At 40.6% G+C, this 11,890-nt stretch overlaps 1 protein-coding gene across 3 annotated transcripts in view; it reads left to right on the top strand.

Moving 5' to 3' along the window:
• Positions 1 to 3,041, top strand: part of CCNB3 (cyclin B3) — a 79,968-nt gene extending 76,927 nt beyond the window's left edge. For all 3 annotated transcript variants that reach the window (XM_045050913.1, XM_045050914.1, XM_019823821.3), the window contains 2 exons: positions 2,436 to 2,566; positions 2,781 to 3,041. In XM_045050913.1, coding sequence (XP_044906848.1) covers positions 2,436 to 2,566; positions 2,781 to 2,853 — 204 coding nt within the window. In that variant the 3' untranslated portion in view covers positions 2,854 to 3,041. The remainder of the gene's footprint in view (positions 1 to 2,435; positions 2,567 to 2,780) is intronic.
• Positions 3,042 to 11,890: the final 8,849 nt, after the last annotated feature.

The following is an 11,890-nucleotide window of genomic DNA, read 5'->3' on the forward strand; positions in this document are numbered from 1 at the left end:
AAAACTCCTAAGCTCTTCCAACCTAGAAATCCTGGAACTACTACTGTTGGGAAAAGCTATGTGTACTGAGAAAGAATCTTATAAACAGTTGTGTGAACTCGACAAGTCATACTGAAATTTCTTGGGACAGAGAAAGCATTCAACAAATGGCAGTGATGTTGATGAAAAAGAAAAAAAATGGCTAGCATTTATTGAGTGCTTGCACAGTGATGTGAGTACTTTGTTTATTAATGTTTAATCCTCACAAAATCAGTACAATTATCCATACTTTACAGATAAGAAATAACTTCCCAGATTTTGCTAATGAGGGGCAGAACTAGTCTTTGGGGATTAGGAGTAGTGTTCACATTGTATACCTACTGTGTAATCAGAAGTGATGTGGCCATAGCTTTGGAACTGTGGCCCCAGATGCCCCATGCTATGCCAGGCTTTGACCTTTGGATCCTGGGGAAATGTGATAGGTGCTGAGGGAGACAGTTGAGGGGTTCAGGGAAGCAAACTGCTTGCTAACCACTACAGAAATATATCAGTGTTTTAATACTTGGCATGGCTGTACCAGTGAGTATTGGCTAAATGTGAACCCTGATCTGAATCCAGGTAGTATGGCTCCACAGTCCTCTGTGCTGTGTATACTGCTTCTATAGATGAGAAAGGCTTCACAGAGGAGGGTACTTTTAAGTTGGGTCTTGAAAGATTCGTAGGAACGTGTGAGAGAAGACATTCTTGGTAGAGGGAATGAGAATTGAAAAGATGTGAAGGCAATAAGAAAAAAGTATGATGTTTTCAGGGCAGAATAAGGCACTTTCTATAGATAGAGCAGAGGATATATTAATAGGGAATAGTGAGAGATGAGACCAGAATAATAGGGTGTCATCAGATTGTGAGAGACCTTTGATACCAAGCTGAGACCCACTCTATACTAAGGCGTTGGAAAGTTTTTATGCAGAGGAGTGACCTACTTGTGTTTCTGTGTTTTGGAAACAGCACCGGTATAGCAGTATAGAAAGTGAATTAAATGAGAGAGAGTGCAAAAGTGGGAACACTAGTGAGTAGGCTTTCATAATAGTCAAGATGAAGCATTGGGGCCTGAGCCTGTGCAGTGACAATGGGGCCATTGATCTTATTTGACACACTCAATATAATGTGTTACCCCCTTGTGTTACTCCCCTGCTCAGCATGCCAATGATTCCCCTTTCCCTGTGGCAGTTGTTTCTAAACAGTATTTAGCAGAGCCCTGGGATTCCTTTAGAAGTGTCTCAGGGGCCATGTAAAAGGTAAAGGGATACAAACTGGTGGGTTTGTCAGCTCCCACCCCTAATTGCAGGTAAGATATTTGGGCTTCCAGATAAGATGTTTGAAAAAAAAGGAGTTCAGGGAAAATAATTTAAGACATTTTTTAGAAAACCACTGCCTTACAGAATAAACCTTTTTTTCTCTACCTGTGGAGGTTGACTTTCAACACCCATTGCAGATGTGTCTTCCTCTACAAAGCTTTCTGTGACTCCTGGAGAAAGTTCATGGGTCCTGCTGCTCTGCTCCTCCAGTGTCCCATTCTCACTTCCATTATAGCCTTTCCCACATGTTCTGTAATTCTCTGCATGCATGTCTGTCTCCCCCACTACAGGTTCCTTAGGGGCAGGAACCTGGGTCATCTTTGCATTCACAGCAGCCTACACAGGACTTGGTAATATTAATCCTAGCTAGCATGTCTCAGGCACTTACTATGTGCTAGACTCTGTTCCATATGCATTGTGTATATTAACTCATTTAATCCTATGATGTAATTACTGTAATGATCCTCATTTGGCATAGTGGGAAACTGGGGCGCCAAGAAATTAATAACTGGCTCAAGTTCCTGCTGTTGGTAGAGCTAGAATTTGAACCCAAGCAGTTTGCCTCTGGAACCTTTGCTCTCAAATGCTCTGCTATGTTACTTCTGCCACATAATGGGAAGCCTTAAAATTGAATGAGAAAATAAATGCTTGGGATGATAGCTCTTAGAGCCAGGGAAGAGGAGCTGCCTTAAATTCCTGTGGTCTATTGATTTGGGACCTTAAGTTTATTCTGAGGTTTGCCTGGCCACCCGCTCTTCACCTAAGAGCAAATACATTACAAAGCCAGTCATGTTCCTTAGATTCTTTAGTGGACTTTGACTTACATGAATACCTACCACGGGGCTAATGTTCAACTGGTAAGTATAGGTATATGGTATATACGTACTATGGATAGCCATACCACTAGTTCACAGCTGGAACCTAGTCTTCTAGGAAGTACTCTATAATTGTTGGTCAGTGTCTGCACTGTATGCATTTTTGAAGTGTTTGACTATCTTCCCTACGTATACCATGTATAGGAAGTTTGGACTTGAGGTAGTAGAGAGAGAGGAAGGGTCTACTTCCTGTGGTAAAAGTCACTGTTCATGTTGCTTCTTCCAGGCTCCTGCCCTGGAGTATTGCAGTGGCTACAAGACCTCTGATCTTCACCCCTTGGTCAAGCAGCTAAACATCCTGCTGACTTTGCATCCTTGCAGTAGGCTCAAGACTGTGCATTCCAAGTATTCTCACCGGTAAGTACCAAGCTCCAGTGAGGATGAGTTTGTGCTTAGCCATTGGGAGGCAGGCTAGCTTCACTTAAGGAAAAAGATTTAGTACTGTTCACTTTACTTTCTGCTTTAGGGTTAAAGCAAGATAGCGAACCAAGAGCCCTATGTCCCACTTAGTCCATGGACCCTGTTTGCTTTGGCCCATTTTACACTGAGCAGGCCCCTCTTCCTTTTGCAGGGTCTTCTTTGAAGTCACCAAAATCCCCCCCCTGGACACATTGAACCTGGAGGATATCTTGAACTACTGCTAATTCTGAGGCTGAGGATCTGGCACTCTGGCAGCAGCCAGGGCCAGGCAGGCATTTAAGTAAGCTGTTATTTATTCTGTCTTGGAATTTGTCTTTTAATCACTTTTCTTTCTTTTTACTCTTTTGTTTATCTTTTCCCAAATTGGTAATGTTGTAAATAGTTGTTTTTTTTAATGAAGGAAAAGAAATTATTGTTGTATTTGATTAGAAATTTAATAAAAAAATTAATGTTTATCGTTAAAATGGCTCACCTCCTCTCTTACTGCTCAGGAGCTCCATGCATAGTCCAGGGATGTGTTTTCCCTGTGCCTAAAGGATCTAGCTTATCCAATTTCCTTCTCTGTTTGGAGACTTGCTCTTTATGGGAAGAAGAATTGAACCTAGGGTATGAATTGAAGGATGAGTCTGTGGAAGGAGGATCCTAGGGGGGTTAGCGCCCAGTCCAAGGAGAGAGAGCCCTACTGGACACACAGGTCTCAGTGTTCAGATCTGGGGAAGCTGGGAGTGTGGGCCAGTACTCTTTGGTCCCCATCTCAAGTTGCTTGCTTTGTTTCTTCCTAGATGATGAAAAGGTGGGGAACAGACTTTTAACCCAAATATAACCCTACTTTCATAGTTAAGCAGCTTTCTCGAGTCTAAATTTGAAAAGCTGCTTGGAGTGGCACACCAGAACCTCTTTTGGACCTTATCTTCTGTCAAGAGGGAAAATTTCCACCTGTTCAATCAGTGAGATGTCCTATGAATGCAAGCATCAACCGTTTGTACAACGTTAATTTATAAAGCCTTAAGGAGGTTCTCCTCTCTCTCCCTATCCATCCTACCTTTGGGGTGATGTGTATTAGTACAGCTATCTTAGTTGTTAGCAGAGGAGTTGAATCTACTTCATGCCAGATGACAAAGAGCCACTGCCTTAATCCTGCCTCTAAGACCTCTGGGACCTCCCCACAATCTGGTGACTGCAGTTAAGTAATGTCTGTCACAGTGGAAGACCTCTAGGACCCTATTCTAGTACTATGACTGGCATTTGCCAGTCTTGGTCTGTGCTCATTTGTTACCACTTGTCAAATGTTTGAATATCAGTCCTGAGGGTAGGAATCTGGTAGAGGGGACAATCCATGGAGAAATTTGGGGGAAAATACCACACCAATTCTAGCCCCAGATGCCCCATGCTATTCTGGTCACATCATCTTTTATGGTTGGGGACAGGAGGGAGGGCATTCGGAACCTTTAGATGTCTTAGTGCTTTCTTTTCTCTTTGTGTCAGTTTTCCATTACCCCTCCAAACCTGCTTTTCCCTGGCAACCAGACATCACTGGGTTCCCACCTGCCCTGTTCTACTTGTATTCAAGGTGACTACAGGGCACAGCTAGAGATCTAAGCAGCTTGGCAGTGATTCAGCTTGCATAGCCAACTTGGCATAAACATGCTAAAAGCACTAGGCTGGAATCCCTCTTGCAAATTCCAGCCTCACTGAAAGGAAGTGTCTTATACCTGCTTTTTAATGCTGGAGCTTCATCAGAGGAAAACATGAGCTGGTTTGATTATTCTGCCCTCCACCCCCACCCTGCCCCACACCTGTTTTCAACTCTGTTCTTTAGAGGTGATAATGAAACCATCAATCATTTGTGGTGTTGTCCTTGCACATGTCTCAAAATTTATACTTACCACTACATCAAAATGAAGATAGCTATGAGACCTGGATCTTGTTATTTAGTTCTTTCTTAAAGAAGTACATCTAATTCTTTATCAAGAATTTGTCTTTTTAAATTTTTTAATGTTTATTTTTGAGAGAGAGAGCGAGTGAGCGCTCACATGTGAGTGGGGGAGGGGCAGAGAGAGAAGGAGACACAGAATCCAAAGCAAGTTCCAGGTTCTGAGCTGTCAGCACAGAGCCCAATGTGGGGCTTGAACTCACGAACTGCAAGGTCATGACCTGAGCCAGTCAGACGCTCAACCAACTGAGCCACCCAGGTGCCCCAAGAATTTTGTTTTTAATTTTGATGAACCTAGATCCGTGTAACTAGTTTTCTTTGTAACCTTAGGTATTTGTAAAAGTTTTATTGAGATACAATTCACATGCTGCACAATTCACCCATTTAAAGTATGCAATTCAATAGTTTTCAGCATATTCACAGAGTTGTACATCTATAGCCATAATCTAATTTTGGAACACTTTCATCACCCCCCCAAAAATAACCCATACCCACTTGGAGTTAATCCCAGTCCCCCCCCCCCCCCCGCCCGACTCCCCCACTCCCAGCACCAAGCAACCACTAATTTTTCTGTCTCTATTGATTTGCCTATTCTGGACATTTCATATAAACTAAATACAATGTGTAGCCCTTTGTGTCTGGCTTCTTTCTCTTAGCATAATGTTTTCAAAGTTCATCTGTGTTGCAGCAGGTGTTAGTATTTCACTTCTTTGTATTGCTGAGTGATATTCCATTGTATGAATATACCACATTTTGTTTTATCTCGTCCCACACTTTTGGCTATTATGAGTAATTCTGCTATGAGCACTCATGAACAAGTTTTTGTGTGGACATACGTTTTCATTTCTCTTGTCAATATACTTAGAAGTGGAATTGCTGGATTATGCACTATTTCACATCCCCATGAGCGGTATATGAGGGTTTCAATTTCTCTACATTCTTTTGAACACTTGTTTGTCTTTTTAATTATAGCTATCCTACTGGGTGTAAAGTGGTATGTGATTATGGTTTTGATTTGCATTTCCCTGATGGCTAATGATGTTGAGCATTTTTTTTTCATGTGCTTATTTGCCATTTGTTTATCCTCTTTGGAGAGATGTCTATTCAAATTCTTCACCGATCTTTACTTGGGTTATTTGTCTATTACTGAGTAGTAAGAATTCTTTATATATTCTGGATCATATAGATGATTTGCAAATATTTTCTCTGATTCTGTGATTGTCTTTTCACAATTGATATTGTCTTGATATTGTCATTATCAAGACAGTCTTGAGAGTTCTATTTGAAACGTAAAAGTTTTCGGGGCGCCTGGGTGGCTCAGTCAGTTAAACGTCTGACTTTGGCTCAGGTCATGATCTTGCAGCTGGTGAGTTTGAGCTCTGCGTCGGGCTCTGTGCTGAGAGCTCAGGCCCTAGAGCCTGCTTCAGAATCTGTTTCCCTGTCTCTCTGTCCCTCCCCTGGCTCGTACTCTGTCTCTCTCAAAAAAATGAACATTAAAAAATTTAAAAAATGAAACATAAAAGTTTTTTATTTTGATGAAGTCAAATTTATCCTTTTTTTTTTTTTTTTGATATTTTGGCTTTTGTGTCACATCTCAGAAACCATTGCCTAGTCCAAGATCATGAAGATTTATTCCCATGTTTTCTTCTAGGAGTTTTACAGTTTTACTCTTACATTTAATTCTTAAATCTATTTTGAATTAATTTTTCTATATGGTGTAATGTAGGTGGCCAACTTCATTTTCTTACATGTGGATATTCAGTTGTTCTAGCACCATTTCTTTAAAAGACTAATATTTTCTCCACTTTTTTCTGGGCTCTTGATTCTATCCTGTTTACCTATATGTTTATCCTTATACCAGTACCATACCATCTTGATTATTGTAGCTTTCTAATAAGTTTTGGAATCGGGAAATTGTGAGTTCTCACACTTTGCTCCTCTTTTTCAGTATTGTTTTGGCTATGCATTTCTAAATGAATTTTAGCATCAGTTTGTCAATTTCTGAAAAGAAAGCTGGGATTTTGATAAAGATTGCATTGAATTTGTGGGCCAATTTAGTGAGTATTTCCATCTTATCCATATTACATCTTCTAATCTATGAATGTGTATTTTGTGCCAGTCTCAGCCTTTTGATAACCAGTGTTGTGTTTGGACCTGCTCTGATCCTTGTGGTTATTATTATGATTACAAGACACCCTTAGCAGTAACCATCAAGAAACTCCAAAAGAGACAAGGTTTATTACTTGGAAATTGCACAGCACATGTAGAGTCACACAGCAAGGTCTAGGGATGCTGGGGGAAGAGGGAGAGGCAAAGGGAGAGCACTTGTGTGCACAGGACTAGGGTTCTGCTTCTATTTAGGTTGATGGGGTCAGGGTGGGAACCTAGGGTTTTGTGAGCTCATTCTTTATTGGTGACTTTAAAACCTAAGAGCAAGAATTTAAATTATGGAAAGAGAAAAACATTTGGCTGGGGTGCCTTGGTGGCTCAGTCGGTTAAGCGTCCAACTTTGGCTCAGGTCATGATCTTGCAGTTTGTGAGTTTGAGCCCCACATTGGGCTCTATGCTGACAGCTCAGAGCCTGGAGCCTGCTTCAGATTATGTGTCTTCTCCTCTCTCTGCCCCTCCCATGCTCATGCTCTGTCTCTCCTGGTGTCTCAATAATAATAAATAAACATCAAAAAAAGATTAAAAAAAATTGGCTGAAATGATCAGTTATCAAAATCAACCATTGAGAGGTGAGGGGGTGGGACTAGCAGTGTGTTTAAGTCAGGCACTTGCATTATGAAAAACAAAACAACAACCCAACTGTTAGGGATTGCATTACAACATGGTATGTCTTTTATTTAGGACTTTAATTCTTTTCAACAATGTTTTATAGTTATCAAAGTATAAGTTTTTTTTATTTCTATTCTATTTATTCCTAAGTATTTTTTAAATTTTTAAAAAATCTTTATTTTTGAGAGACAGAGTGTGAGCAGGGGAGGGGTAGAGAGAGAAGGAGATACAGAATTCAAAGCAGAATCCAGGCTCTGAGCTGTCAGCACAGAGCCTGACGTGAGGCTCGAACTAACAGACTGTGAGATCTTGACCTAAGCTGAAGTCGGATGCTCAACTGACTGAGCCACCCAGGTGCCCCATTCCTAAGTATTTTTTTAATGGATCCATCAGTCCTGATCACTTTGAATTTCTTGCTTACATATTTTGATTATGGCCTTATAAAAGGATGACCTCATTAAGTCTTGCCAATTTCACCTTCCAACTATTTCTTGAATTGACATTTTCATCATAATATCTGCTACCACCGCCCAGGCTTGAGATCTTGTCTTTTCTGTGGATTACTTATGAGACTTTCCTAACTGGTCTCCCTATCTTAAATTTTGTTCCCTTCAAATTTACCCTCCATACAATGACCAGAATGGTTTTTTTTTTAATTCACTTCTTGAGTACAGTTCTGGTTAAAACCGTTAAGTGCCTGCCACTCTTTGTCTCTCACTGAACACAATCATAAGATCTGGACAGAGTACATGGCCCAGCTATTTGAGAATTCTGAAAAGTAAACAGCTTAAGGCAGATTGGAGAACACCAAAATTTGAGGAACCAGCAAACCAGTGGAGAGTTTCCTACTCTTACCCCCTCTCAAAAGCTCCATCCTGAACTTAATGCAGCTTAAAACCTGGAAGTGAGTACAGACACGGAGAACTCCAGGAGAGTGCTCTAGTTCTGGTTAGAAAAGTGAGGGGGACAAAAATTCCCCATTTTTTTCTTTATTTGTCTCTTCCCTCACATTTCAATCCCCAGGCAATTATGTAGTGGCAATGGGAACTTTCTGGAACCAATACTCTTAGACAAAGGACCTTTCATTTTTATTTGATGGATCTGTGGCCACAGTGAATAGAGCCACAAACACTGTTGCTTTTTTATATCTCTGTCCTTCCACTGTTTGTCTTCAGAGGTGACACAATTGCAGAAATGAACAATTTCCAACCACAGGACTGAAAGGAAGTCCCAGGAATTAGATAGTATTGGGGAGAACATGGAGAGATTGGAACTCAGGAAAGTGACCTCAAAGTTTTTTTTTTTTTTTATGTGCTTCTGGCTATGCAACACTAACCTGTATATGTGTTGATTAGGTCCTAATTAGCATACCAAAGAATTTGAGAACTGAGTTAATGGACATCCATCTAGGTTCCAGACTGATGCACACTAGACAGATCTGAAGAACACTGCAATTGAAAACTGAATTGACATTGGACCATCAGCCCACAGAAGGCTGGTGGAAGCATATGGCCTGAACGTAGTCAAATTGTTAAAACAAAAATGTGTTTTCCATACAATTGAGGCAAGACTTAGAGTTTTATAATGTCATACTCAAAATATCCAGGAGATACTCCAGAATTAACAGGCATACAAAGAACCATGAACGTCTGAACTTGTATGGAAAAGGACAAAAGATATCAATTACAAGAGGATATGGATATAGCAATTATGTGACAAAGACTTTAAATCAGCTACTATTAAAAAACAATTGCAAATGCTCCTGGAACAAATGTTAAAATACAAAGTTTCATCCAATAAATAGAATATATAAGGAAGTAGAAATTAAATGGAAACTTCAGAATTGTAGAATACAATAACTGAAATTTAAAAACACCTCATGGGGGCACCTGGGTGGCTCGGCCAGTTAAGCGTCCAATTTCGGCTCAGGTCATCTCATGGTTTGTGTGTTCAAGCCCCATGTGATGTTCTGTGCTGGCCTGGAGCCTGTAGCCTGCAGCCTGCTTCTAATTCTGTGTCTCCCTCTCTCTCTGCCCCTCCCCTGTTTGTGGTCTGTCTCTCAAACTTAAATAAACTTTAAAAATAACATTAAAAAATCCCATCATGAATAGACTTAATAGCAGAAGTGAGATGTCATAGGAGGAGCCAAGATGGCAGAAGAGCATGGAAGTTTTTTGTGCATCTTGCGTCCATGAAATACAGTCAGATCAACACTAAACCATCCTGCACACCTAGAAAACTCACTGGAGGATTAACACAACAATCTGCACAACCTGAACCACAGAATTCAGCAGGTACGAGGCACGGAGAAGTAAACTTGGGGAGTGAGAAGGCACAGGAAGGGAGGTGTTTTTGCAAGCGGAGGGAGGACGGAGACTGGTGGAGGGGGAGAATATGGAAAAAGCACCCCTCCCCAAAAGCAGCTGGAGACAAAGTGGAAAATTGGAACAGTTGCAGGGACTAAACTAAAAAGGGAGAAAGGAAAAAGGAGGGTTTAAATTCCATTAAGACTGTAAACAAGGGGAGCGCAGAGTCTGCAACTCTGCAGCTCGATACCTGGCGGTGCTCTGGTGGGAAGAGCGAATCCCCAGGAGCAGAGTGGGGTCCAGGAGGTTCTCGGGCCACGTGGGGAAAAGCGGTTCCACTGCTGGAAGGACATTTGGTAGAGGCTGTTGAAGCCACCTGGTCCCAGCAGACCCCGGAAAATGGCCACATTCGCTGGTGCTGGAACAGGGTCGTTAAGGGTGAAGCCTGGTGCCAGGTGTGTGTTGTGATTTTCCATAATCCCTGAAACGCTGCTGCTACACTATCTTTCGGACATTTTCCGGGGCGGGCTGCCACCTGGCCGCAGTCTTGGGGCACCGGAAGCAGGAGGGTCCAGAAAGCATTCCTGGGTGCAGCTGACATTTGGTCATTGCTCATTCAGGCATTGCTCGGTGAGACCCTTCCGCAGAGGGGCAGAAAAGGTCAAAGCCGCAGTCCTTCACAAGTCAGGGGCCAGGGAAGACAGCCACATCTGAGACAAAACTCAGGAGAGAGGTACTGCCTGGGGCCTGGTCACAGAGAGTGAAAAAGCAGGGAGTGGACAAAAGCTGAAGATAGAGGACAGGTGCGCGATTGCTGATCTGGGAGAACAGACTGGGTAGCTGGGTGTCAGGTAACTGGGTGTCATCATTATCACTGCGCATGTGCATATGCACCTACTAGCGCTGCAACAATCCACCCCAGTAGGCTAGCAGCTCCATCGAGTGGAGAACAGAGACGATACACAAGCCCCGCCCAACTGGGCCAACTTTGCTCTCAAGAACACAAGTCTCACCACCGGCTTAGTTTATGGACTATAAAGCGCTACATAGACTGACTTCTAGGGGAAAATGAAATAATTTCAGTCCTACTTCAATGTGTTAGCAGGTCCATCTATTCAATTTTCTTTCTTTTTTTACTCTTTTACACTTTTCTTTTTCTTGAATACAGAAAGAGAAAAAACATTTTTATTTTCTATTTTTATTAAAAATATTTTTCTTTAATTTTTATTACTATAATTTTTACTTTTGTGTAAGTTTTTTCAAATTCTATTTTACTTCCATCATTTTATTTTTGTCTGCTTCAGTGTATTCATCTTTTCAAATTTTCAATTTCCTTTTTTCCTTTCTTTTTCTTTTTTTTCTCTTTTTCATTTCTTTTTCTTGAATGCAGAAAGAGAAAAACTTCATGTTTACCTTCAATTTCTATTAAAAATATTTTTATTTTTTGACTATATTTTTCTTATGTAAATTTTTTCAATTCTATTTACTTCCATCATTTTATTTTAGTCTAATACAGTGTATTGACTTTTGCAAATTTTCAAACGATTTCCTTTTTTTTCTTTTTTTTTTTTTAATTTTCTTTTTCAACGTTTATTTATTTTTGGGACAGAGAGAGACAGAGCATGAATGGGGGAGGGGCAGAGAGAGAGGGAGACACAGAATCAGAAACAGGCTCCAGGCTCTGAGCTATCAGCCCAGAGCCTGACGCGGGGCTCGAACTCACGGACCGCGAGATCGTGACCTGGCTGAAGTCGGACGCTCAACCGACTGCGCCACCCAGGCGCCCCTTTTTTCTTTTTTTTAATCTTTTTTTTTCTCTTTTTCATTTCTTTCCTTTTTGAATACAGGAAAAGATTCATATTTATTTTTTATTTTTATTAAATTTTAAAATTTGTTTCTACTTTATTCTTTACTTTTGTGTATATTTTTTCGAATTCTATTTTATACCCATCATCTCATTTTAGTTTACTTCAGTGTATTCATTTTTTCAAATTCTCAAATGATTTCCTTTTTTTCTTCCCCCCCTTTATTTCTCTAATCTGTCAAACCACTTTCAACACCCAGACAAAACACACCTAGAATCTAGCATCATTTATTCAATTTGTGTGTGTGTGTGTGTTTAATTTTAAAATTTCTTTAATTTTATTTTTAAATTTTAATTTTTCTACCTCATTAATTCCTTTTCTCCCTTCAAAATGACAAAACCAAGGAATTCACCCCAAAAGAAAGAGCAGGAAGAAACAA

This window comes from Felis catus, chromosome X, assembly GCF_018350175.1.
Source record: "Felis catus isolate Fca126 chromosome X, F.catus_Fca126_mat1.0, whole genome shotgun sequence".
NCBI lineage: Eukaryota > Metazoa > Chordata > Mammalia > Carnivora > Felidae > Felis > Felis catus.